This window comes from Salarias fasciatus, chromosome 17 (assembly GCF_902148845.1).
Source record: "Salarias fasciatus chromosome 17, fSalaFa1.1, whole genome shotgun sequence".
In the NCBI taxonomy this organism is placed as follows: Eukaryota; Metazoa; Chordata; class Actinopteri; order Blenniiformes; family Blenniidae; genus Salarias; species Salarias fasciatus.
Genome location: NC_043761.1, coordinates 5,276,201 through 5,304,192, shown reverse-complemented (window position 1 = coordinate 5,304,192; position 27,992 = coordinate 5,276,201). Strand labels below are relative to the sequence as shown.

Genomic DNA, 27,992 nt, shown 5'->3' with positions numbered 1-27,992 from the left:
AGTAAATAGAGAGAGAAGCCTCAAGATGGCTGCCTCGCAGGGCACCGCTCACCTCTCCGGAGCCGCCGCCGCTGCTGCTACCGCCGTTCCTCACCCCGCTCAGACCCCCGCCAAAAGCGCCAAGCCAGCCCCGGACAGCCGCTCCCAGCCTTGCCGGGATTTCAACCCGCCGCCGTCCAAGAAGGTCCGAGTCGAGGAGAGGAGCGTGAAAGCCAAGAAAGTCAGCAGGGACGGGGGAGTGGGAGGCGGCGGAGAGAAGCCCCAGCAGCCCGGGAAGCAGCAGAGTTATGGCGCTGGGCTGTGGGGCTTCAGCCCGGGCAAGGCGAGCAACCCCCCGCTGCCTGCCGCCGCCTGCGGTGGAGCCCAGCCGCCGACGGGCGTCCACAAAGTCTTCAAACAGAGCGATTTCTTCCTGCACAAAGCCAAGAAACCGAACAGAGATAAACAGCGGGAGAAGGGGAAAGGAGGCGGAGGAGGAGGAGAGGAGAAAAAGAAACATAAACTGCTGCTGACCTCCGGAGCGAACGTGAACAACGACATCAGCAGATTCAACAACATTTCTGCGGTGAAGAGGGAGAACGGGGATGTCGTATCGCCACTCCAGGGTAGGCCATTATTTATGTCTTTAATCGACTTTAATCGGATTAATAAAGTTGTTTATGAGTTGTGCTGTTAAGGCGGACCCAACCTCCATGTGGTCCACCTTTTAAATCCGCCTGGACCCGCTCCGGTGCGATCCTCCATCTGCGGCGGGATTCTGAACACTTACCCGCTTTTAGACGTGTTTACGTGGGGTGAAGCTGCCGTGAGACCCCGCTGATGTAAATCCGTGTTTACACGGTCCTACGCAGTTACACGATATCGACTGGAATAAATCCAGTTTTACTGTCGATTCACCTCAAACGGGGGGTTACGTAAAGGTGGAGACAGCTCCGGGAGAAAGGTGTGTTATCGATCTGCTCGTAATGTGTTTTAAAAGACACATTTGTGCCACAGCAATATGACAGCCGCCCGCCATTATGGGGTAAGTGTTGTTTTGGTGGAGCACCACGCCCCCCTCTGCTACCTCCTCTGTTACCCCGGGCTGGGGGCGTCAGGCACGGAGCTCCCGGTCCTCCTCATCCACACAGGTGGAAACCTTCATCATCTATCTGACTGTCCTCTTTTCTCTCTGGAGGTGGAGGTGTGTCAATGAAATCTTCATAATGCATCATTTTCAAAAAAGAGAGTAATCAATGTATTGACCTGAATATCCTCTGACTGCCTCCTCCATCCATCAGGGGTGTCAGACTCATTTTAGCTGATCTTGAGTGGGCTGGAGTGGTTAAATACTACCATAATAACCTCTACATTTAAGCTTTAAAGTTTTTCTTGAAGAGTATATGCGATGAAAATATCTATTTTCACAAGAATCCAGCAATAACTCCTGAAATTGACTATAATCTCAACATAAAACCAATTTTAAATTGCAGAATTCAATGAAATATTTCAAAAATTAGAACTATTGTTGTATTACGCAATAGTTTGCTATCTTTCACGCAACATTACTGACTTATCAACTCTGGTCTCAGTGTTGTCTAAAGAAATCTGTTTAAAAAAAATCAACGATGTTTTCTTGGTCGTTTGGCAGGCCAGTTTGGAGCCTCTTTGACACCCCTGCTCTGTATCTCTCACCTCCTTGAACAGAGTACTGAAACGATTAGAAATACTTCATTCATCCTGGGGGGAATTCTTCACAGCATTGCTTCACACAGACTAATAGTGTATGGAATAAAATATAAAATATTCATGTTAAGGCTGGAGAGCACATGCGGTATACACAGAGAGGGGCCTGTCAGTAAAAAGGATTATTTCCAAAGAACTATAGAGTTTGATGGCCACAGAAATGATGGATCACCTGGAGAGCACCTTAGTGGAGGAAGTGTTTTTGTAGGTGGTTTTCCATCACGCTACATCTTGCTTGCCTTCCTTAAACATTGTTTTTTTGGAAAAATGTCTTTTTCATCACCTTTACTCAGCACCACAATGGAGAAAATCTTTTAAGTTTAAATTTAAAGGCTGTTTTGTCCCTATTTTATCCACTTAAGATTAAAATGGGCTGTTTGTGGGAGAAATAATGCTCAAGTCTTGTATGTGAACCATTACCCAGATGGGCTGTCATGGACCTAACCCGATGAAACGGGTTGTTGCGTCTGTTATGTGTGTTTTGACATTAAGGAGGACAAACGCATGCGGGTGTGCGTTGGTGCACGGTGTCACAGTTTTCCAGTTGGTTAGTTTAAGAGGTCATGACACACACCGAGCAGCCACCGCCGTCAATTAGGTAGGATGCAGAACGAGACGGGTCGTCGGTCGGCCCGCGCCCCTGAAAACACAAACGGCAACAGGTCGTGTTTGCATGTCGAGAGAAGTTGCAGAGTGTAAACCTTTATGTTTTTAGAGGTGTCCATCTTTAAAGAATCTCTATGAAGTATATTCAGGAAACTTTGACGACGCTCCTGCAGCACTCTTTACTTTGCAGCCTTCTCCTTTCCGAGCCTGTCAGGCCTAATTTATATGCAGCCATAAGTAAGTAACGCCACTCCTTCCACAGGACTGTGACTGAGGCACCGAACCTCTTTTTGCTTTAGTGAGCAGCTCAATGGCCAGCGGTAAGAAACTGCAATTATATTGAGTAGCTTCAATTGTCAAGATGGAGAAGCGTGAATGTAGATCTCAGAGAAACCAGTAATCCTCGGCAAAATGTGTCAAAGATTAAAACTGATAAATTGACAGGCTGCTGGTTTATTTTTTTTCTTCTTCTTCTTTTTATGGAAATACTTTGGAAATGTCCTTGAGCCTGCAGCGCTTCGCCGTCAGCTTTAGTCTGAGGCTGAATTGCGCTCTGACCTTCCTGTGGGGAAGGAATTTTCCTACAGGGATCCAAAGAGTATCACATCATGGCAGTAATATTATTAGTGGTCGGGTCGCTGTCAGAGCAAGGCTGAAAGCCAGTGTCAGGGAGCCGCGACTCCTGCTTATGTTTCATACTATAATAAGAGACATGAGTCCGACAACACTTTCAGCAGGCAAATTAGTGCAGGCTTATTTTAGAAAACAAGACACAGCAGTTCCAGTGAGTCTTATTTATTCTGCTGGGTGACCCTTTGTTGACACTCACAATATTTACATGCAGTCTGGAGTTTAATTCCTAATCAAACACAGGGGATTTCCAAATAAATGTAGCCGTAAACATCTTAAATGGATTACGCTCCCCACAATAAATCTAAATAAATCCAGCAGTGATGGTAGCACATGTTTAAAGAAATCTGCCTGGAGTGGAAGTTGCAGTCAAGATGTTTTCCTCCGACATGTGTGCCTCATAAATCAGAGATTACAGCTGATGCAAGCCGCCGTGTTTTCAAAGAGGACGGTATGGCAGGCGATTCACTGTTTACATCCAGCGTGAAGAGTTAAAGGTCGGAGCTTCCACAAGCCGCGTAATTAGTTTATTTGTGGTGATGCAAATGTGCCGTGGTACTGCAGTCCCGGACATGTCTGGAGCTGCACATCTGTGGCCGATTACTGCGAGGAGGAAATGAAGTTTAACTGCCGTCAGCAGCTAATGAAATTACTGTTATTTGGGCTCTCCGAAAATACAAGACACTTAAGTCTGCACGTGCAATTTCAGGTTAACGGAATGGACCTAATGCTGGATATTTATCTCAGCGGAGCACAGAGCGGACTGACCGTCTCGAGCAGAGCTGTCAAACTCATTTCAGTTCCGTGGCATGCTCAGCAAGAAGATCCCTGGATCGAGTCTTTCTGGCACAGCACTCTTTTGGTACTGCTGAATTCTTCATGTGTTCAGAGCCTGCTGCCTCACGAGTCGAGTCCCCAGACTATCCTGGTGTGAAAACACCCGGTGTGTGTGGTTGTGTGTTTGTCGTCTGATGGACTGGTGACCTGTCCTGTGTTTACCTGAACCCTGCCTTCACCCACAGTCAGCTGGGATTGGTTCCAGCACCTTGTCAGCCTGAATATGATGGAGGAGGAGGTTGGATGGATAGATGGGCAGAAAAAGCCCCTTCTGATCGTAACAGACCCGAAGTGTTAAAAAAAAAAAAAAAAATTCTATATATATATATATATAGCATAATAATATTTGAATATCAAGAGTCGACTGTGGGTGGGGGATCTGGTCCTTGGGCATTAGGTCTAAATACAGTCAGAAGCTGAAGTTGAACTTACTTTTACTGATATTTGTTGAGGGGAAAAACATTTTTTTTTTTGTTGCATTAATTGCTGTCAGTCACACTCATTCTGTCTGTTTTTTCCCGGCAGTACTGTATTTGCATGATTCTGTTTAATCATTAATCTTTTTTTAAATAGTGTTTTGTGAGAGGCAGGAACATGTTGTATCCTAAACATATAAAGCTTAATGATCATGCTGCAGTGTTTTTATATGCTTTATTCCAGGTAGCGTGTTAAAACGTGCTATACAAATAAAATTGAATTGAAAATAAACTTAAAGTGAATTTCAAGGGTAAGCCACTGAAGGACGCTGGCTTTGAGAGTTATAAGGTTATCAAACACTCCATTCATTGTTGGAAAATTTTGATTCTCCTCCCCAGCTGTGAACCTTGCATGCGAAGTGTGGAAACTTTTTTTTTTTTTTTTTTAGGAGTTATCAATCCTGTGATCACTCCAACTGTGAGAAATCCACCTGCTGAGTTCCCTTTCAAAACTGGCAGCTGCAATAAAGTCAGAAAACAAACGGACTCAAATGATTTCAGAATGAGAGCAAGAGAACTCACGCAGGGGAGACTAAATGGAGACCACCCGGCGTTCAGCGTGATCTGCGATGAAAAGGTTGGAGGAGAAGGTCCACAGGACAGTCGGCTGGGATGAAGAGTTGGGTGGGGAAAGTGAGACAGACGAGGTGGTGATGGTTAAACCGAAAGCTTGTTGAGGATGGAGTTGGAAACGCTGCCACTGCGCGTCCGTACCATGGCTGTTGTAAATGGTTCTTCTGCACATGCTCAGTTAGATGGACAATAACAAACATGGCGGCCTCCAGAGTGTCATGACTCTCAGTCCACGTTCTCCTGGAACCTGGCGGTTTCAGAGTTGAGATTGCAAAGTGAACTTTAGAAAGTCCTCCTTTGCACAGAATGCCTTATTTAGCAAAATTTGCACAAACTGGAGGACTTTACCTTCAGAGGTGTTCGGGGTGTTTCGTTATCAATCAGAGCTGTGAGCATTGAGAAAATCAGGCACTTGAACTGTAAACGCTGCATAACAGGCTCTGCCTCGAAAGCACTTCACTGAAATACGAGCACTCCAGAGTAGGATTAACCCAGTCACAATTAATTTATCATCTTTATCTTTGTTTTGCTCGTTTTGTTTTTGTACTTGCTAATGTTTCTCTTTTATATTTGGAGCAACATAAGGAAATCAGCCTGGTGGTAAATCCAGCAACCCAGTGTAAACTTATGAGATTCAGTAATATGGAATGTCCTGTCGAAAGAAAACAAACACCAACTCACCCAGAATAGCAATCCCGCTTGCCTTTCTGAAAGGAAAGCACAAAAACGGTGCGTTTTAAGTTGAGATGTCACATAAACGCAGCCTTAATGTGGCAACTCTCGTGTAAAAATGACATAAAAAGGGGAAGGAGATACTTCTAGTTTTGTCTTTTCGCCATATGAACATTTGTCACTTGAACTTTTGCACCCAAACCCTCTGGCTGCAAAAATCACTTTCAGACAGTTTGTATTTTTGTGGTTATTATTCCGAGAGAGATCCCCCCCCACCTTTTTTTTTTTTTTTTTTAAAGGGGAAGACCCTTCTCTCTGTAGCTGGAATAAAGCGGTGTGTTTTCGCCCTGATTGGTCACCAGGAGTAATTTATTGCCTCTAATTTTCAGGTTTGTGAATGCTGCTGTTTGGACGTGGCGTGACATGTTTTTCTGAATTTGGCAGTCGATCTGAGCGAGCCGGGGAGCCGAAGTGATTGGTCGAAACGTGCCTCCAGGCAGCTTACAGTGTCGTAAATTTGCATAATGAAACGGTTACTCAACATTTTTGCCATTCCTCATTTTAACTACGGGGTAAAGAGTGGAGAGATATATTTAAGGGTATTCACTGGAATGATTCTTGTTGCAGGAGCGCATCAGTCTTACTTGTAATTCTCGTGCAGCTCCTTTAAGCCTTTTTTTACTTTCAAAGCATTTCCTCCTTTGATCCTGCAAACAGCGAGTCCAGTCGTGCTGTGTTCACGCTCCCTCTCCCCACGTCCGCAGGAGAGCCAACAGGCTGAAAACACAGCTTCCTTTCAAAGACGGATCTGGCAGAGTTCAAAGAAAGAAACTTCTTTGGAGAGGAAAGGAAAGAGTGAAGACTAGAAACTAAAGAAAAAAAAAAATCTTTTTTTTTTTTAATGACAAAATGAAAGGAGAAAAAAAAAATCAGAAGGCCAAGAATACCTTGTTTGATAATGTGGGAAGTATTTTAAGAAATCTTAACTTGTTGGTGTTTTTAAATAGGTTTGCACACACCGAGATGTGCGTTACATTTCATTAAGCACTCCAGCAGCGGAGGAGGTGTGACGCCGTGACGCGCTATTTTTATTTACATTTTAAACCCGTGCTCTCAGCCACGGCGACTTGCAGTAAGCGTTGCATTAAGGTGCACTCCAGCCTCTCAGTCCGTCGTGCTCCTCGGCTCTTAAACGATTCTGTCAGACGGGGGGAGCGCTGGGAGAGGAAATAAAATGGGCTGAAAAGGAAAGGGAGGATTTGAGGTCTTTTTAAGCACATTGAAGATAGTAGAGGCAGAATGTCGGGGAGAGGCTGAGTTTGGAGGAGAGACGTGAGGTGTGTCCCGACGAGCTGGAGCCTTGAGGTTATGCGTGAAGTTACAGAGTGACGCCTGCTGTCCTGAACTCAAGTGGAAGGTCACCGTCACTCTGAGAAAACAGCAGATAAGATCAGAGGCTTTATGGAAACGGGACTTTTGAGAGATGCACGAGATTAGAAGTTAATGGCGACGGCCGAGGTGAGGTGCAGCGGAGGGCCTGTCGACGGAAAGTTAAGTGGGTGTGTTTCCAGACCTGACGCCTTCCCTCCTGCTTCCCACAGAGCACTCCACCAAGGACAAGACGAAGGAGCGGGAGAAGAAGAAGGTCAAAGAATGGGAGCGAGACAAGGAGGAGAAGAAGAAGCACAAAGTGATGAATGAGATCAAGAGGGAGAACGGAGAAGTCAAGCAGCCCGTTAAAGGTTGGTGGAAACACTCGCACATGCAGAGCACTCTGAAAAATCACATTACAGATGTCGGGTATGATTTCAGATCGTTTCAGAATGCTATGTACAAAATTCCCCGTCTGGCAGCAGCTGGTCGAACCTCCAGCGTAGATTTCAGCTCCCTGCTGCTGCAGTAGCCAAACATGACCCACTTCCACTGTACAGTAAATCATCGTTATGTTGGTAACACACGCGGCACACACTCGGCTTCTCGGTGGGTGTTTCAATACACGCTCTGCAGCGACAAAACGCAGACCGAGTACGGTACGTTATCTGTGTGTTGGTGAGAATCTGACCTTCTGATCCCGAGTCTGGGTGCAGCGATGGTAACAGGAGAAGCCAGGAGACAAGCCCGGGCCTGGGAACGCGCCGTTTCTGGTTTCGGTTCACGCCTCGCGGGGTCGTCGCTGGTCACCCCTCACCGTGGATTAAATTCAGATGTAAGAAAACTCATCTCGGTGTGCAAAAAATTAATCTACAAAAGAAAAATAATGCTCAGAGGCACGACTACATTTTAGTCTTCTTTTGAAGGCTAATTTTAAAGCTTCCGTCTCTCAGTAACAGAAGGAGAAACACAAGATCAAAATGATCCACAGCCAAATTTGCAGCAATCTCCAGAACACCGTTTTAAAAGTTCCCAAAAAAGTGTTGGTATAACATGTGATCAAAGGTATTTATCTTCAAAAATCTTACCAAAATAAAGGTTTTTGCTTCTCCGTTTCAGAAAAGTTTCACCTCATTGTTTCAGAATCGTTACGGTTTCCCTGTTACCATGGAGACAGGAGTCGAGCGTTTTTGGAATTTGGAAAGTAGTGCTTTCAGTGTGTGTGTGAGTAGAGCTGTTGCACACAACCCCGAGCAGGAATCTGCCGTCCGCCGCACTCCGCTGCGCGTACGCTCCATGAATGCAGTGGCGCTTTTCATTGTTAACCTTCAGACACTGGCGAATTATTCGCAGGGCCCCGCCACTGTAATCTCCTCCTCTCTGTGTGTGGGTAATCTGAGCTCAGCCGTTTGTCAACAGTGGCAGTTTTCAGTCTCTTTTAGGGTGACGTACACCCAGAGCCCGCTCGCCGGCACATATATGTGAATGTCGATTCTATTTTCTTTGATATGATTTGTTCTAAAGCTCCTGTCAGACTGGCGCTGCCTCTTTTGCTGGTATGTCATACCCGCACTGTGACATTTCAAGGACTCGGCGGCGCTTTAGCTACATCCCGTGATCGGTGGCTGCAGTTGAGAATTAAAGAGAAATCGTTTGGTGCGCCGTTTAAATCTTCCCGGCGTCTCTCGGAGGGACAGGCGGGCTCGTAACGTTGATTCATTCGTTCAGCATCGGGTTGGAAAAGGAGCGAGAAACGACACGATCCAGTCGGCGTGGGTTAATCCTTGCGAGAGAGTGTGCTATTTAATCATGTGTGTTTACAGTAATAGACTCGGTGAAATCCATGGCTCATGTCTGAGAGGAGGGAGAACTGAGAGGAGGGACGCTTCCCCCCCACCACACCCAAATGTGATTGAGTAATGGCGAATGCGGCTTTTAATCAGGGTATCACATTTGCAAATGTTGGGAGTGACGGAGAGGCCGAGAGGGGAAAGTCAGAAATTTAATCAGCGAGGGAGTGTTAAGTTTACAATTGAAGAGGACGGCACCGAGCGAGGCCGCCAGTGGAAACGCGTATAGGAAATCAATAAGCGGCAAACGAGCAATTTGAGCGTAAGGCTGCTTTACTATCGCTGATAATGCTGGTTTGTGGCTGTGATGTCCCAATGCGAGAGTGTTTGACCTTAAACTGATCATGACCGTGAAGGCAAGCGGCTCAGTCCTGTACGAATCCAGAAAAGGTTTCCCAAAGAATATTAGTTATCCATTTATGGATGTTTCTCCAGGTGAACCTCCAACAGGATGTTACATAATTGATCTATTAAACGATAAATACCCTGTACCAGGTGGGAAACATCTGTGATTCCATATTCCATTTTTCCTGTTGAATTTAGAATGACTCAGAATTGCACGCAGAAATATATTTCTTCTAAAATTAATGTAGGTTTGTTTTTGTTTGTTTTTTTCATCTGTATTCAGCCGGTTGTATTTCCCCTGAAGTTGGTTTCCCATTGGATCATACGTTATCCATTCACTTTGAACAACAGAAGGTGTGTAACTTAGAAGCAGACTTCAACACAACACTAGAACCAGTGTGATATAGTTAGTTTTGCTACTTCAGATTATTTTATTATTCACATCAGCCTCCCTGCTGAGGCCGAAGGTTTTGTGCATCTTTCAGTATCCACAGTATTGCCTTTAGGGATCAGAATGAATCATGTGAGAGGACACGTTGTGAAGCTCATAAATTGATGTGTAATAGGCAAAACATAGAAATGGGGCCTGTTTAAAATGTGCGTTTCACATCACTGTTGCAGCAATGCATTACCGTCATGTCGCCTGTTTTTCCTCTATCAGTCAGTCCAGTGTTTGTGTGTGAACGGGAGGAGGGGGTCGCTTGTGGGTTAAAGAGCTTTCAGATTAGTAGCCGGGGTATTGTACGGCGCTCGCCTCCTCTGTGTCGCTCTCTCTGCTCTGGTTTCACTCCCCCCGTCGTCCCTGCTTTATCTGGCATCAGACGTGTGTGGGCTACAGCCCGGACTGATGCTGCGTGTGAAGAGAGCCGGGAAGGTGACGGCTGCTGTTAGCCGTCCTGCTTCCTCAGCATTTTCCTCCCACTTCATGTACATAAACACCGACCGTAAAGTCAAGAGGAACGTTTTTTTATTTTTGTCACACACACACACTTAGCTCACTTGCAGAAGCACTAAATGCATAAATTTGCATGTTCCACTTTGTCCCGCCTCGGGTGTAAAGGAGATGGACGACTTTTTACAGTATTATCTCTTTTCAGAAAGCTCGTTTCCCCGGCTTAGTCATATCTGCTTTTCTCAAGGGATTTCCATCTCAGGGCGCTTCAATTTATTTTATGTACACACCGCAGGAGATGCAAACCACCCCGCAAACACTGACTCATCTGTCTACACTCGCTTAAAATAGTTAGTACTCCTTATTTTATCTTGTGTTTTTACAACAATCTGAAATGAAAGTTAGTTTCTTATCTGGATGCAGTTTCTATTTTTAATCCCTGTGCTCGGCTTGCTCTGCTGCAGCACCTCCATCACTGTATTTCTGGGTTTTCACCGCCGTTTTTAAGCACCTGGAAAGTTCTTCCGAGCTGTCATCATTGAAGAAGTCCCTCATTTATTGTGGTTCAGAGAGAGAGAGAGAAAAAAAAAATCTATCCTCACAGCCGGGAGTTTCGGAGGAAAGTTTTGGTTTGTTGTTCCATCAAAATCGAGACGTGATAGATTGTTAAAAAGCTGCCTTCAAGCCTTTTTAAAATGATTTTTTTTTTTTTTTTTCAGGTTTTTGTATTGAAGTTTTGAGAATTCCGGCTCCTGTAATAGACTCCTCTCCTCCTTTTTCTTTTTCTCTTCTCGTCACAGATGAAAAGGAGAAAGCGAAGATCAGCTTGGAGGAGCTGCAAATCAAAAAGGTGAAAAAGAAAAAGAAGAAGAAACACAAAGAAGGCGAGAAGCACAAGCGGGTGAAAATGTACCACCGCTCCTGCCAGACGGCCTGCGCCGGCCTGCTCCTCCACCATCCCTCCTCTTCCTCGTCCCCGTCTTCTGAGCTGGCGCTCCACTCCTCCCTCTCGCCGTTCAAGTCCCCGCTCCCCGTTTACCCGCCGCTCAACAACAAAGCCTCTCATCTGCTGCCCTCCTCGCCTCCTCTCGCCTCCAAATCCCTCTTCGCCTCCGCTGTCCTCAACTCGTCCTCCGCCAAGCCCTGCCTTCCCCCGCCGGCCCGGCGCCGGCCACAGTGCGCCTATCCCGGCACGGCGCGCCTGGAGTTCGCGCCGCTCATCCACATCGAGAACCAGCCGAACGGCGGCGCGCTGGTGGCCCACGCCTACGCCTCCCAGCTGCGCTCGCTCTCGGCCGACCAGCGGCAGCGCTTCGCGCAGGAGTTCGTCACCTTGGCGTTCAGCGAGGACAAATCCCAGGTGCGGCGCGCATATTGATCGCATCGATCCGTGAATGTCGAGCTCGGCGCGGCGTCCTGCAGCTGCAGTTAAACACCTGCTGTTCTGGAACTCGGTTACTCACCTCATCCTGGAACATGTGTCACAACATAATTAGTTTGCATGTGATTAAAGCTGGAACCGACGCTTCAGCAGGACGTTTTTAGAGACTCGTGTCTGATATGAACGTTATCTGAACTGTGTTTTGCAGGCAGCTCATTACGTGATGGGAATTATCCACGGCGAGGCCAGCTATTTACCGGACTTCTTGGACTATTTCTCAGCCAAGTTCCCCTCGGCGCCAGTCAAAATGGAAATACTGGGGAAGAAGGACATAGAAACCACAACGATGGCTAATTTCTACTCTCAGGTCAGTCCGACAGAAAAGATTAATATAGCAGGGATGTTCTGCTCTCACCTGCATCCCCACTGTATGAACACAGTTTATGTCAATGTCCTGTCTTGATCGTGTGTTTTCGGATTTTGTTCTCATGCCAAAGCATATCCTGCGGCCACCTGACTCTAGACTGCTAGTTGACATTAACTTTCTGAGTTTCTTGGCCAATGCTGCTGATTCAGAGTTTTTAATTGTCTTAAATATTCATTTTTTTCTTCACTTCATGTATGCGTGGGGTTGTTATAGAACTGGATTGTCAGACTTGAGACCGTTGGGTCTGTAGACAGCAGAGATGGAGAGCGTCTGAACTTAACTTTGGGTTCTGGATTAAGACGGTGGAAGTCAGTGGCCTGAAAGAGAGCATGTGATGGTGTGATTTGTAAGAAATCGGTCAGAATTCATGGCACAACTGTACCCTCGGTGTCCACTTTAAACTGTTAAAGTTGGAGCATTCGCCGACACTATGCTGACAATTTACCGCTCAGATAAACAGATTTGCACCATGTTTCTGCATGTTCTGGTGCTGCAAAGCCAGATCACCACGGAGCAGATGGTTAGCTATCAGACATGAAGAATAAAAAAAAAAAAAAAAAGTGTGTGAAGTCTAAAATAGCACGGGCTAAGAGCTCCCCCGGCAAGTCTGTGTCCTCCATATCGGGCTGAGTATCACAACTGCACCAAAACAGGACCTGTTGAGAAAGTGTAAAGTGAGACTTCCTGTTCAGTGATTTGCAGCTGATGCAGGAGTGGCCAAGCCGGAGAGCAAGGCTTTGTTCTGAGGGGTCATCTGAGGACATCTGGAGGAGCGTGGTGGTGGTGGTGGTGGCTCGCCTCAGATCTACAGTCAACACAGCATGGTTAGATTTTCCACACACGCAGGCACGCATCCCAGGCTTTTCAATTTCTTCTCATGCACACAGACTGGTGCATCCTTTAGCCTTTTTTCAGGGTGTCAAACATAAGGCTCATGGGCTGAAGCAGAGCTGCAAGAGGCTCAAATCCATGCAGAGTAGGATCTGTCGCTGTTGTGAGCTGAAGTGCTTTCTAGGAACAGTTCTTAGCAGCAGGTCATTGACATGCAGTGTCTCTTTACATACAGTTTTTCACATATTTGTTATCAGTTGTAATCTGTGATCCACATCATTAAATTTAGGACAAATTTCACAAAATTTCAATCAGAGCAAATGCTCATGGATCATTACAGTCTGGCTTTCTTTTTACCTGTACGCCACCACAACTCAAGAAACTAATATCAAGCACTGTGATGTTAAAATAAAGCGAATGTGCCTCTAAAATAAAACACATCCATATTTGACTTCATTCAAAACAAACCATTTGGTTTTGAAATCACGGTTGCTTTGGTTTTACCTCCACTTCTGTGTGTATTTTCACACACAGTTTTCCAGGCCGTTCCGAGCATCTTGGAAAACTTGTCAGGCTTCTTGTGTGGATTTGGGCTGCGTCTGTCTTCTCCTGTAATCCCGGACAGACTCGGTGAAGTTGAGATCTGGGCGCTGTGGGGGCCACACCATCTGTTCCAGGGACTTCTTGTTCCTCTTGGTTGCCAGTAGCTCTTTATGGCTCTGCCTGTATTGCCGCCGTCCGAAGCATCACACTGCGCCACTGGCCCACACACCTTATGTTTGACAACCTGTATGAGTTAAACTGCATCATCTTGATTTTTAAGGAGATGTTTTGGGCTCTAGTCCAAGTAGTTTAATGGAAAAATTGATTTTTTGACATATAGTTGCATGACTTTTCCCACCGAGTCTCCTAAATTCCTTCTGCTAATCAGATGTAAAAGACAGTTTGATTCGTAGTCATGTATTTGACAGACTGAATGAAGGCAGGACTTGTTCCGTGTGCCCGGTGTTTCTGAACAGCTGTGAATTCTAAAATGTTAGGAAATCACCGTTTTAACATGTCGGACATAAAAAAAAAGCTGGCCGGCTTGCTTACCTTTGCTGAATTCATATACGTCCATCTGGCATTTCATGTGTTCAGAGACATTCCCCATGGTCTCTCTTTCCTTCCTGAATGTATCGTGACAGTCTGTGCTGTCTAAAACCCGTTCCCGATCGTTCAGTACGAAGCCTGCCTGCCTCGCGCCGCCGCGCCACATCGTTATTGTTCACTATCTGCAGTACTTATGTGAATACGTGAGGGTATTCGCACGCAGCAGTATTTGTAATTCATGTGAGCGCGCATGCAGCGTGGTGCATTTAAAACACGGCAGACACCTGAACATAAACTATTCACAGCACTCATCCCACAAGTGTGGTGCCGTTTTACAGGCGAGTCAACAAACGACGCGTCGATACAACAAAGGAATAATCCGCCAAACAGTTTCTTTTGCCGTTGGGGTTATTTACAATTTTCATTTGATGAATTGTTCAGCTCTGCGTTCGGAACAGGACGGAGATCATTAAGAAAACACTGCTGGGTACACGAAAAAGTTGCTTTGAGTGACTTTAACCATCTGTTTGAAGCATCTGCCTCCATCTGTTCAGCATTAAACAGCTTTTTGCTCTTTATGCCGAGTTCTTCGAGTGAAATGACAACATTATCAACAACTGCTGAAGTGTGTACAGTGCTCATCTGGGCATCGTCATTAAAGGTGGGCGTCGGAGGGGGGGAAATAAAACGCAGGGGAATATATTCGGTAGAGAGGGAGAAGAAGTTCGAAACGGCACAGGCTCTGGAAATGAAATGTGATGAAAGAAGAGTGTTGACTGCAGGGATGAAAGGTAAGAGGAGCAGTGAGAGACGTCTGCTGTCAGGAAGGAGGCAGGTTCACAGAAAGTCAAGTTAGAGAGTCAAACCCCACAAAAAGCTGTTTTCTTCTTCCCCTTTCAGAGGCACAGGCGCCTCGCTCGCTCTCAATACACTACACAGCCTTTTCAGGACAACTGGAAAAACAAGATGTGTGTGTGTGTGTGTGTGTGTGTGTTGGGGGTGGCTTCGCTGGTGGTGGAGTCTGCACGGCGACACGGTTAGACCTCTTCATTGAGAGTTGTGCCGTGTCTGTAGTTCTCTAATGAAAAGCCTTTTGTTGCCTCAAACCTCCTGAGTGGCTTCGTATTGAGATACTGCCTGCTCTTTTCCAACGTGAGTCGAGGCAGCAGCTATCATAGTGTGTGTGAGTGTGTGTGAGTGTGTGTGTGTGTGTGTGTGTGTGTGTGTGTGTGTGTGTGTGTGTGTGTGTATGAGGTACTACTGCGGTAGAGTAGTTTATGCTTTCTATCATCCTCCTTCTGGCTATTTTCCCTTTTTTTCCCTCTCTCCCATGAAAAATTCATAATGTTGTACTGTTTTCGTTTTAACTCCACACACACTCGATCTCAGTACAATTGAGAGTGAATTACATCCAAATTAAACATCTTATCGTTCCACTGTCTAAATGTAGTCCTCACCCCCCCCCTGCAGGCCCGTGTCCCGGGCTGTCCCTTTAAGAGTAATGTTCTTTGCAGGGCTAACGTCATTGTCCACTGGTCTTGTTAATTTTTTTTTTTTCCTCCCTCCACAGCTCTCTCAGCAGTGACCTTGGAAAGTAGACGTACAGTCTACACACACGCACACACACACACAGATGTGAGCCTGCATACTGATAATTTATAGACGGCCGCAGACCAGTGGTTCATCATCCACGTCTTTTTTTTCTTTCTTCTTTTCATCTGTGCGTCTCCATCACTCTCTCTTTTATCTGTCTGCTTGTGTGTTTGAACCGTAAACAACTCGACTGCTCCCCGCTGCTCCTCGTGTTGTGTGCAGGAAGGTGAGGGAAGGGGGGGGGAGGGAATAATGCAGATGCTCGCGATGCATTTTATTTCTCCCCCCCCACCTCACAAAAATTTAACGTGTTGCCTCCCGGAGTTCAGTTAAAACAGAAACGGCGGCGCGCTGCCCCAGCGGTCAGCTGCAGGCAGCGACGGGTAAAGAGCGGCGTGTGACACAGCAGGTTTGTGATCTTCAGGACGGTACTGCAGGCACCAAAAGTTGCTGTGCTGCTGCTGCTGCTGCTGTTCCGGCTGTGTGGCTGTATTTGTATTCAGCACCTGTCTGGAGCCATTTTCAGTGCTGGTAAGGATTATGGAAGATTACAGCACTCCATTTTCTCAGGGCAAGTGCAGCCTGACAGTCAATACACCATGTGCCTGGGCCGGGAGGTAATTTTGGTCTTTCTCGGTTAGTCAGAGTTTAATAATGAAGTTACAACATCAGACGGTTAACACAAAGCCAGTGAAATGAAGGCAGCTCTCTCAGCACCTTAATCACTCCTCATATTGTGTTTCCATTCCAGGTTTTGAAATTCTATGAAAGTATCTGCAACTATGCCTCATATGCAGATGAGCTGGCGCAAACAGTGGCCTTAATGGGCAAAGAAAGGAATTCGAGGTTAATGAAACGGTAAACTTTATTTAAATGATCAGGAGAAGTCAGATTTATACTTTCTGGAAACAGATGATAGTAATCTGCTTACATCGGTTCCATAGCGGTTAAAATAGCTTAAATCAAAACCTGTTAATATCTGGACAGTGATTCATTGTCTGATGTAAATCAGTGCTGGTATTTAAAGTTTATTTGTTCAACTTTTCATTGTTGCTTGAACATCTTGTCAATAGTTGGACTGTACAGTATGTCACTTTATTCAAAACACTGCAGTTAATTATGTTGTCATGCACTGTGCAAGGTCCAATCCCAGTGTTCAGAACGGTGGAAAAACAAGATTGGATCATTCAAAGCTTGTTTTATTTCAATCTTGAGGAGGTGAACCAAACATTGATTGAGCTTTAATCGCTGGCTGACCTCTGCAGCTCTGACCCACATACTGTATAATAAACCCACCCATACAGCGTACGGATACTGGCGTACTGTTAATTCTGATGGTTCATGCATTGGCGATTGGGTACTGATGATACTGAACAACAGTGTGTCGTCGCCCGCGTGTTTGTTTTTATAGACGGTGGAAAACCATTACCTCAGAAATTAAGGAGCAAGAGCAGTAAATGGTCAATCCGCCGCTCGGTGGGTAATCTGTACAGTTCACGGATCAACTGCCGCCCATTGCTCCGCTAATTGTGTCAATGGCTTTTCTGACTGCTCCACCGTGTGCGTCTACACCCAACACCTGCTCTCTGAACCGTCTTCAAATCAAGCTGTAGATATTTGCTAGAGCACGGGTCAGAGATGGAGAGCAAGGACTTTATTTTGAATTATAACATCTCTGTCTGGAGGTGAGCCGAGGAACACGCCACAAAAGAAACGCGCCCGTTCGTCCTCGAAGCAGAGGCTTTGATGTGACGTGGGAACTGCAACACGGTGCTGGGTAAAAGAGAGAGACGCAGGGGTCAGGGAGAGGTCACAAGACGGCACCGCATGAACTCGGCCTCGGAGGATTAGGAACGACTTCATGAAAGAAAGAGAAAGCGAATTATCCAGAGGCAGAGAGGAGAGCAGGGCGCTTTAATCGGCGGATGTTACTGCAGAGAGACGGCACAGAAATATAAAGCATGTACCAACGCCGAGGTGACGAGAGCGTCTCTCAGCTCAGAGGAAGTCCATCACATTTCCTGTTTGCCTTCATTTATTATAGAAAACCTGCTCGTGTGTGTGTGTGTGTGTGTGAATGAAGCGCCGACTGATGCATCAGATAAATCTAATACTCCTCGGGTGATCGTGACAGACTTTTCTCTGTGCGAGCAACGTAGAGGTTATTCAACTGTTAAATTATGCAGATGTAAACACACACACACACACACACACACACACACACACACACACACACACACACACACACACACACACACACACGCACGGTCTCATGCTCTGTTGCTAGGAAAGCCAGCAGTTCCTTGTAAGCGTGACGGCGTTTTGACTCGACGTGTGCACACAAACACATTGTTCCTCCCGGTATGTAGGTCAGCCTCTCAGTCAGACGGTTTGAAGTTGCGTCGATGCGTGTGCAGCCAGTGTTTCCAGCTTTCAGTCCTCGTTTTTGTCGTCGTCTCCAGGAGGAGGATATTAAAAGATGCAGTGGAACGAAGTGAGCGCACGCCCGTGCATGATAAGCCCACCGGTTTATTAATTGAATAGATTAAATAAACACCCGATTGGCAGCTGTTTTATTCATGTCGACACACCAATTTTCAGCGATTTCACTTTCTTCAAATCTTCCTTCTCTAAATGTTTTTTCCTGGACCCGCAGCGCCGACAGATTGAGTGATTCTCGATACCGCAGCACGCTGCGCTACAAGCTTGCAGTCTGGTCGAGGTTCCTCTGCCCTGGTCAAAGATGCACCCGGGAGTTCCCCGGCACCTTTCCCTTCAGTCTTTTGACAGTTTATTAAGTCCGTCTGGGTTTACTCCGCTCCACCTGTCCTCTCTAACCTGCCCTCATCTCTTTTCTCTCCAGCCTGTCAGAATCTTTTTTTTTTTTTTTTTTTTTTCACGTCTCCATCCTTCACTGGGTTTTATCTGATGTCTCCCTTTTCCACTTGTTTACTTTCTCCTAAACAGACCTAAGAAAAGCAGTGACGTCTAGATTCGTCCCATTTAAGTTATTTCCAACCTCCTCTCCGTTTTTATCCCTCCGACTCGGTGTCCTCAGTCCCCCCTGCATTTGTTCCGTGTCTTTGACAGCTTGTCCTCCTCAACTTTCTCTCCCTCTTCTCCTCGCCGCTTCCCTCCATCTGTCTCTCTTCCCCTCTTTTTCTTTCTCCCCTGTGTATCCGCACTCTCCCCCCTCCGGTCCGTCTCTCTCTCTCTCTCTCTCTTCCTTCTCTCTCTCCCTTTATCTCTGCCTCGTTGTCAAGTGGTGACTCACTGGAGGCGTGCAGCCAAGGATTTGGCCAGCACACACACACACACACACACACACACACACACATCCTGATTAGCCAAAGTACAGCATGGAGGCCACATGCTGCACACACAAAGACGCCGTTGAGGGGCCGAGGGTATGAGAGAGGGGTTGGAGACGGTCACATGCGCGCACACGACGCACCGTCAGCCGAGTGAAAAGCAGAACAGTCTGAGTGGAACCGGTGGAGCTGAAACATCAAGTGAAACCGCCAGAACACACACACACACACGGTGCCTGTTTTGACACTTGATTTACTGCGACCATGCGGTGTGTTTCTTTTTTTGTGTGTGTGTATTTTTCCTCCTCATGTTCCTCGAGGATCCAAAGGAATTAAAAAAATTCTGTGGATCCACAGAAATGAATCAAGTGTGAACTTGGAAGGTCAGAGATGGAGAGAAATCTCCTGAATCAAGTGAAAGATGTGTTCGGAACTTGTCGATCCACTTCACTTCTGCTCTGCCACCGTGTGTGATCTGGTGTGTGTGTGTGGTTTCGTTGCCGCAGGTGAAGAAGACGTACAGTCACGGTACCTACAGAGCCGGGGCCATGAGGCAGATCAGCCTGGTGGGAGCCGTGGACGAGGAGGTCGGCGATTATTTCCCAGAGTTCCTCACCATGCTGGAGGAGTCGCCTTTCATCAAGGTGAGCGTGGACAACCGATGATCAAAGAGGAGTCGGATCCTGTTGTTGAGACACAGCAGAGTCCTCATCAGCCACAGTGCTGCTTTGTGTGTGTGTGTGTGTGTGTGTGCGTGCAGCAGTGGCTGTGTTTACCGCCGTCCCCACAATGCAGCAGTGACTCGCTCGTCTCCTGTTTGCCGTTCTGTGTTGACACTTCAAATCTCCTGCATGCAGTGCGGAGGAGCGGCGTCGCATGCCGAATATCAAAAACCAGTCCTCCTCCGGCTCGCTGCGAAGCATCTCGAGTTTCAACAGGATTACACCAAACTTCGTTTTTTTTTTTTTTTTTTAAGTCTCTGGAATAAATAATGAGTTTGTTATAAAGTGAAAACAAGGTGGGATTCACGAAGAAGTAGGGTGGTTAATGAATGTATTAAAAAAAAATTTTTTTGTCCATTTTATTTCACTGTGTTTGGGACATTGTTTTGTGTTTTCATCGCCTGCAGTTCAGGTGAATTATGAGGATTAAATTCTTCATTTCAAGCTTGAAAATGTAACAAATATCCTCCTGTGGCCGTCTGTGTTTTCTATGGTTCTGTGTTGCAGATCACCTGCTTGCTTCTATTTCAAGAATGGATTAATATGGTTGTTTTGCTCATGGTGCTAATATATATTATTGAAGTGGCATTAAAGAGTCACCTGACATATTGGATCTCTCAAAGAGTTACTTTAATCCCCTTAATAGCAAAAGTATTTCATTTAAGATGTATTTATGAAGTAGGAAAGTGGGTTTACATTTCACTTTTTGTATTTGAAAACTGTATTTGGCGTAGACGTTGCATTAAGTTGGTCTGCAGGACACTTATTTGGAAAGAAAACAACATGTCGAACAGGAAATTCTTTCTTTGTGTTTATATGATCCCAATTAAGACACTCTGGTAAGAAATGCTTTATATCATATATAGATCTGATGTGAACTGTGACTTTCCTCCCTCCAGCGGACCCTCCCGTGGGGGACGTTCTCCAGTCTGAGGGAGATCAGCCCCACCGAGAGCGACGACGGCCCCATCATGTGGGTCAGACCCGGGGAGCAGATGATTCCCGTCGCCGATATACCAAAGTCTCCTTTCAAGAGAAAACGGTGAGTCCCGCTGGTTCGTGTGTCTCCGCCCCGGCTGTGGAAAGCGGTGAGAAAACACACTTTGCTGAGGATTTGTCGTAGCCGACGGTCACTCCTCCCTCTGTTCGTCTGTCACACTGAGCGAGTGTGTGTGTGTGTGTGTGTGTGTGTGTGTGTGATGTTTGTCATTATGTCAGATACGTGTTCAGGAACAATGTAACACACACACACACTCTTGGAATCGGTGGCTCATGCTGTCGGTATTTTAGGGTCCAAACGTTCAACAGTAAACTGCATAAACAGAAGATTTTTCTTTCTTTTTTTTTCCCCCGTGTTATTTCAGGCTCCAATCCTCACGTCGCTTCACATCGGTACATATCTCGTCTCTGCTGGTGCAGAGCGGCTCGACGGTGTTTGAAGGAAGTGTGTGTGACGGTGTGTGTTTGTGTGGCTGTCAGAAACACTTGCGTAACAGCTGGGGCTGTGCGAATAGGATTTTTTGTTGTTGTTGTTGTTCTTTCTCGCAATGCAGATAGAAAGAGAGAGAAAGTGATGCTCAAACAATTAGCTTGTTATTCTGACTCTTGTCCCGTCGAATGGTTTCATAGAACATCTAAAACAATGATAAAACAATGAGATCAACGCTCCTCAGTAATGTGGTTCGTCTCCACCTGATCTCCTGAGCCGTCCTCTCTGTCCTTGTCTTCTGTCCTTGGTTCCTCTGAAGATCTGCCCGGTCGGTCCATCATTCCTCATTCTCCCCCGGTTTTCCCCACAGACCTGTCCTCTGCCTCGTCCTCCTCTTGATTTATTATGAAGTTAACATGCTGTTGTTTTCAGGCTCCGGTGGTCGTGGTAGAAAGGGAAGCTGCGTTGCGTTTTTCGCTTTATTTTTTTTTGTCGGTTTCAGTAAGAAAAGGTCAAGCTGCCGTGCCCTCCCACCAGACTCTCAGTCTGAGAATTCAGCTTGATTATAGAGGTCAGCCGAGGAAGAGGAAACCAAAATATTTCCGCGTTTTGGCGAAAGGAGCGCGGCGCTCGCAGCGATTTGCAGTAATTGCACGGTAACTGCAGCAGCAGGCAGAGGCGGCGCTGGCTGAAAGCGGGACAGACTGCAGGAGCTGTCAGGAACCAGACTCCTGGAGATAAGTGGGATTCGTGGGGCTGCCTGTTGCATCGGGGATGAGCTGCGGCGTTTGCCGATTCAGACACGTGTACCGTGTGTTCAAGTAGTTCTACAAGCCCACTAATGAGCAGGCGAGGAGCACAACCCAGTAATTAGTTGTCATGTGTGATGTCTCCATTTTGCATAAATCCGCACTTCACCTTTGCTTTTAATCTCTAGGTCTAATTTAAGACAACATGAACTTTCAAGGCGGAATGTCTCCAAATCGATGCAGTCGATTAGCAGCAGTGCTTTCAGATCAGGCGTTTCTCCTCTTGTTTTCCTGATCCTCCGCCCTCCGTCCGCCACTCAATGGGCCGGAAACACTCCGCGCTGGCAGCCCGGCGCATCCAGGAGCCGAGCAGCGCCGACACGCCAGGCGTCGCTTCAAGAGGAGCTTTTAGAAACTGCTCCGGTATCTCTCCAGACGTGCTGGTTCAGCACTCCTCTCCCTCTTTTTCCCTTTCACTGTTTCACTTACCAGCTTCCCTGGTTTTACATTTATTACTGTCAGCTCAGACACACTGTGCCGTGTGAGGGTGTGTGTGTGTGTGTGTGTGTGTGTGTGTGTGTGTGTGTGTGTGTTTTCATCTCCCCCTTCACCCCTCTCGTTCTCCTCTCCTCCTTTCTTCCTCTCCCACCAGCTCATGCCTCTCTCCTCTTATCTCTGAATGAATGAACGCACAACTCAGTCTGTCTGTGTGCTACGCTCTCGAAGGAAGCTCTCGCTGTGTGTGTGCGTGTGTGTGTGTGTGTGTGTGTGTGTGTATCTGACTGCAGCTCCAGTGTGAGTCACTGATCCAGTGGTGAGCTGACTGCAGTGCTTCTATTGTTTGGCTGCACGGCTCAGTTTTTTTTTGTTTTTTTTAATGCTTTTACTCGGTGTGTGTGAAGCTCAGCGTGTGTGTGTGTATGTTTGTTTATTCCTTTTTTATCCTCCTGTATTCAATATGTAGTTGTTGTTTTTTTTTAACACACACACTAAAGGATGATACTGATTTGCATTTATTATTGTAATGATTTGTCGTGTGCTGATGGACTGTGCATTTTATCGCTGGAGTATTCAGAGCAGCTCTCATCCACATAAGAAATGTCCTTGAAAATATCCTGTTGTGTCAGATATTAACTGAATACGACACATGAAAGTGTGTAATTATCCACTCAATTGCATGTTTTCATTCAACCCTGTAAGTCTATTCATTGATTCATCGTGGGTGGGATTGGAAAAACAAGAATTAAGACGGGCTCTCGTGTGTGTGTGTGTGTGTGTGTGTGTGTGTGTGTTTCTCTGCCTCACAGCTCCACCAACGAGGTGAAGAACCTGCTGCAGTCGCTGCCCAGGACCAGCGAGCCCAGAGAGATGCTGTTCGAGGACCGGACCCGGGCCCACGCCGACCACATCGGCCAGGGCTTCGAGCGCGAGACCACGGCGGCCGTCGGGGTGCTGAAGGCGGTGTGCGCCGCCGAAGGGTGAGAACACGGCCCGCCGTCCGCCGCAGGGCTGCCTGCCACGCAGACGCCGTGTTCAGATATCACACCGTCTCCCCTCATTTCAGCAAGGAGCCTCCTCGAGTGACCAAAGACGTGGTGTGTTTCCACGCCGGAGATTTCCCCTACGTGGTCCAGAGGCTGCAGCTGGACCTCCACGAACCGCCGCTGTCCCAGGTGCTGACTCTTTGTATTTCACTGATAACCCGGATTTTATGCATTTAAGACCGTTCATCCAAAATTACCCCCAAAGTGCTAAACTGACAAGTCATCTGATGACGCATGCTGCCCCCTGGTGGACGAACTGCTCACCTGCTCCGTCTGAAGCACAGACTGTGTCCACACTTTATCTTGGAACATGGATTTTAGTTCACTTCTCATCGTGTATCAGGCACATGCAAAACATTAAGAGTTTATGTTAGTTGATTTAATACTTCTAAGAGATGTCCTCTGTATATTTGGACCATTACAGCAATCATGCTAATGTAAAGTAATATTCAAATCTCAGTTGGGTTTCTATATTCACGTTCGCTGCAGACTAGATTCTTTCTCTTCCATATTAAAGCAGAATATTTGTCCGCAGCAGCCTGTTGGGATGAAGCATGCCCCCTCTCCTCCTTTAATCCCCGCCGTAGTCGTCCTCTGCCGCCGCTGCTAATGAAGACGAAATGAAGCGCCGTATCGAGTTGGCGCCCGGACGAGGAGAAGCGTCTATTTGTTTTCTCAGGCTGTTTGGCTCCTTATTAAGATGAAGGAGGCTGCTGTGCGAGTCCGCCGCCCTCAAAAGGAGCTCCAAATGACTGAATTTGTCTCACTATAAGATCGGTTTTACATGCCCGGCTTTTGTCTGGCGAAGTTGTTGCGGCGTGAAATGAAAGTAGGATTTTTCGCCGGCGGGTAAGTTCAGACGCAAAGGGAAAAATAATCTCGTCTTTAATCTGATTGTAGCAGATATGTTCAGAACAGCTGATACTGAGAATATTTTCAACCTCAGTGACTTTTAAAATAAATCTCTAATGAATAAAACAAAAAAATGTCAGGAATCCTGCAGTTTATGTATAATAAGTAAAACATATGGAAGCCTCACTGATTGAGTTTTATCAACATTTCTCAACATTTCTCCGAACTGTGATCATGTGTTTTAAAGTTCTTGAATCCCGTGCGCTCACGGCGTCCTCTGGCCTCTCCGCAGTGCGTACAGTGGGTGGACGACGCCAAACTCAACCAGCTGCGGCGGGAGGGGATCCGCTACGCCCGCATCCGCCTCTGCCACGACGACGTCTACTTCATCCCCCGCAACGTCGTCCACCAGTTCAAGACGGTGTCGGCCGTCTGCAGCCTGGCCTGGCACGTCCGCCTCCGGAAGTACCAGCAGGTGGAGGAGGAGGAGGAGGAGGAGAAGGAAGAAGAGGAAGAGGAGGAGGAGTTGAAGGAAGAAGAAGGAGAGCAGCTTGAGCTGAAGGAGGCGGAGTCAGACGCCATGGAAAACGAGGAAGAGGAGGTGATCACAGAACAGAGAGCTGAGAGAGGAGTGAAGGAGCAGATAAAGGTGGAGGAGGAGGAGGAGGAGGAGGAGGAGGAGGTGTCCCTAAACAGGACGTTGCTGCCCCCCAGAGGAGAGGAGCAGGAGGATCCTCCTCCTCCTCCTCCTCCTCCTCCTCCTCCTCTTCCTCCTCCGTCAGTGACCTCCATCAAAGTGGAGGAGGAGGCGACCGGCGAGAGAAGCGGTCAGGGTTCGACTCCTGAGAAGGTGAAGACAGAAGCTCCGCCTCCCTCTGCGACTACGCCGCCTCCTCCTGCCGCCCCCCGCGGTCACGACTCCAAACCTAAAGCCACGCCGAAGCAGCATCATCATCCTCACCGGCGTCATCAGTCGGAGAGCAGAGCATCTTCCTCCTCCTCCTCCTCCTCTTCCTCCAATGCTCCTAAAGCAGCTCCTGTCTCCAAGTCTTCCTCTCCTTCAGGATCTCCTCTTCCTTCCCTCCACTCGTCGTCCTCTGCAGCTCTTCATCCTCCTGCCTCCTCTTCCTCGTCTGCAGCCTCCTCTCAGCCCTCCGCCACCCCTCCCTCCTCCTCCTCCTCCTCCTCCTCCTCCTCCTGCTCTCCGCTGCCTCGCTCCTCTCAGGCAGATCAGCCCGGAGACTCCGTCCAGCTGAGGACAGACGTCCGCTCAGACACGCCGACCGTGGACGGAAAGTCACCCGGTTCTCAACCCAAGGCCCGGACCCACAGACAGGCCGCTCCAGCTCCAGGGGGGTCACAGACTCACCCGGTCCACAACTCGCGGACTCAGCTGGACTCCCAGACTCCAACAGCCCAGAACACCCGGACTCACCCGGTCCAAGACTCGAGGACTCACTCCGACTCCCGGACCCACCCGGTCCACGAACCCCGGACTCCACTGGACTCGCGGACTCCCCCAGTCCAGAACACACGGCCTCACCCGGCCCACGACTCGCGGACTCATCCCGACTCACGGACTCACTTGGTCCACGATTCGAGGACTCACCCCGTCTATGATTCGAGACCTCACCCGGTCTATGACTCGAGGGCCCACCCGGACTCCAGGCCTTACCCGGTCCACGATTCGAGGTCCCACCTGGATTCGAGGACTCACCCGGACTGGAGGTCTCACCCGGACTCGCGGACTCACCCGGTCCCCGAGGCGTGGCCTCACAGGCGGGACTCGGACTGCAGGTCCCCGGCGGACCCCCCCCTGCACCCCCCACACGACGGCTCCAGGCCGGGGATCTACATGCAGCAATACACGCCCCCGCACCTCCCGCCTCCGCCTCCCCCTCCCCACCTCCCTCAGATGCTGCCCCCCTCCTACTCCCCCCTCATGCCGCCCCACTCCCACCTCCCTCACAGACCCCCCGTCCTCCCCCCCGGCCCCCTGTCCAGCCCGTCCCCCACCCCTCCTCTGAACTCCTTCCTCACCCAGAGCGCCCCTCCTCCCCCTCCCCACCCCCCTCCCCACCCGCTGCACCTGCCCCCGCCCCACCCGTCCTCCCAGTCGCAGCCGTACTGCCCCCAGTCCCTCCCCCCCCACCTGCCCCACTCGCACCAGTACGCCAAGCCCTTCTACCCCCCCCAGCACCCGGGCTTCGCGCCCCACCCCTACCTGCCCCCCCAGTCCTTCCTCCCGCAGCCGCCGGCGCCGTACCCGTTACAGCCCCAGTACCAGCCGGGGGGCCCGGTGCAGCTCCCCCCCACGCAGCCCTTCCCTCGCCCCCCGCCGCCTCCTTCGTCCTCCCCGCCGCCGCCGCCTCCCCCCCTGCCGCCCCCGCCCCCCCCCCTCCGCCTTCGCCCCTCCTCCGCAGCATGACGAGGAGCAGATTTTCTAGTTTTTGTACATAAAGTCGCCTTCTTGCTTGTTTCGGTTTTTTCGCTCACGTTGATGTAATATTGTGTAAAAAGAGACGGTTGACGACGGGCGTTTCGGACACAGTGTCGGACTCTCTTCAAACCCGAACCGGCTCGGATTGTACCCATTCAGAAACTCCCAGGATGCCGTCGGCGCTCCGGGTCGTCCACCTCTGCCAAACTGCTGTCCGTTCTGACTCTCAGACGACAAAAGAACCGTATTTATAAGGAAAAGGTCACGGGCCTGACCTTTCTGTCAGAGTTGCAGCTAAATGCTTCCAGATTTGTTTGTGTTTTCTTTGTACCTGAGACTGTTTCAGAAACTAACCGTGGGTCAGACGGCGACGTCACACACCTCCGTGATATCGCTCCATTTCCTCCGCTGCGTCGGATCGACACACTTATGTCACAGAACTTTTCCCCCGCCGGTGTATTTTGAGCAATAATGCTCTGCAATAAGTTTTCTAATCACTAACCAGACGAGGAGGTTTGTTTTTCTTCTCAAAATTAGTCCCAGATGAGACCTGAAATTCCTCCTCCTGACTCTGTTACAGAAGTTTAATTCACCACAGGAAGTTCTGTTTTTAGCTCCCAGAATCCTCTCCAGCGTTTAGAATCATGTTCTGTTCTCTCGAATCGATTCTGTAGCTCCAAATACAATAAGGAAAGAAAAAAAAACAACAGTTCAATATGAGCAAAATGAGACGGAATGGAGAAACGGGAAGAAACCTGCAGAACCGGAGTCAGACCAGACTTTATTTCTGTTAATCTTCCACTTCCGTCTGCAGTTTTCACGTGTCGAACGGATTTTCTTTCCACTCTGTGGTGAATGAACTCCATCATGTCGAATCTCCTCTGAAGCCGTTCAAAGAGCAATACCTCCCCGGATGTCAGAGCCCCCCCCCACCCCCCCCCCCCCGCCCGCGTGACCCTCCTCAGCACTTTCCACCGTTCCTCAGTTCAAGACGACCGACGGGGCTTTTTCAGGTTCTTCCAACACTAAAAACCGTCTGCGATCCTCTTTGTTTTTAAGTTATGGGGCGGCGTGGAGAGACGGCCCGCTGCTCGGAGCTCATTCCCAAAGCACTGTTTTATTTATCCAGCAGGGATGGACAGGGACATCTCCTGTGTTTTTAACTATAAATTATTAAAAAAAAAAAAGCTCTTGTTTCTTAGCTGTATTTATCTGGGCTCGGTGGAGCCCGGCGGTCTCGGTCTCATCGTGGATGTTGGAGCAACACGCTCGCTTGATGTAGCCCTCGACATTTCCCCAGTGCCTGTCTTTAACTGTGAACTACCGGAGGTGATAACGAAGCACTTGATACCAGAGGAAAGGCGCTCCGCAGCCCGTTTCTGTTTCTTTTTAAAAGCTTTTCGACCGTTTGAGTTGTTACAAAAAAAAAACACGACAGGAACTTCTATATTTTTTGTACAAATTGTGAGAAAAAAGTTAGAAGATAATTTATTTATCTCTCATGTGGTTTTCTGTCCTTTTCAGCACTGTAGTGTACAGAAGAGGTTTTGTAAAGACGGGAGGAAGAAATAACAAAAATGAACTTGTATTGTGGTTTCTACTTTAAATATGAGCCCGGCTAATAAAAGGTTCAGTGTATGAAAA

General features: G+C 48.0%; 1 protein-coding gene and 1 long non-coding RNA gene across 2 annotated transcripts; one reads left to right on the top strand and one right to left on the bottom strand.

The window, feature by feature from the left end:
• Positions 1 to 12: 12 nt before the first annotated feature.
• Positions 13 to 27,992, top strand: LOC115403936 (uncharacterized). Its single transcript, XM_030113009.1, has 9 exons — positions 13 to 605; positions 7,121 to 7,261; positions 10,778 to 11,337; positions 11,567 to 11,725; positions 19,119 to 19,256; positions 20,234 to 20,376; positions 22,820 to 22,990; positions 23,077 to 23,185; positions 24,201 to 27,992. The coding sequence occupies exons 1-9, from the start codon at positions 26 to 28 to the stop codon at positions 26,334 to 26,336; spliced, it is 4,137 nt and encodes a 1,378-aa protein (XP_029968869.1). The 5' UTR covers positions 13 to 25; the 3' UTR covers positions 26,337 to 27,992.
• Positions 524 to 7,341, bottom strand: LOC115403939 (uncharacterized). Its single transcript, XR_003933275.1, has 3 exons — positions 7,119 to 7,341; positions 6,051 to 6,055; positions 524 to 598 (listed from the first exon to the last, which is right to left on the bottom strand). It is a non-coding gene; the product is annotated as an uncharacterized LOC115403939 (long non-coding RNA).

Coding starts and splice junctions, on each gene's coding strand:
- LOC115403936 (XM_030113009.1), top strand. CDS start 26: ATGGCTGCCTCGCAGGGCACCGCTCACCTCTCCGGAGCCGCCGCCGCT. Junction 11,338..11,566: donor TCAGCGAGGACAAATCCCAG/GTGCGGCGCGCA, acceptor TGTGTTTTGCAG/GCAGCTCATTACGTGATGGG. Junction 11,726..19,118: donor TGGCTAATTTCTACTCTCAG/GTCAGTCCGACA, acceptor TCGTTGCCGCAG/GTGAAGAAGACGTACAGTCA.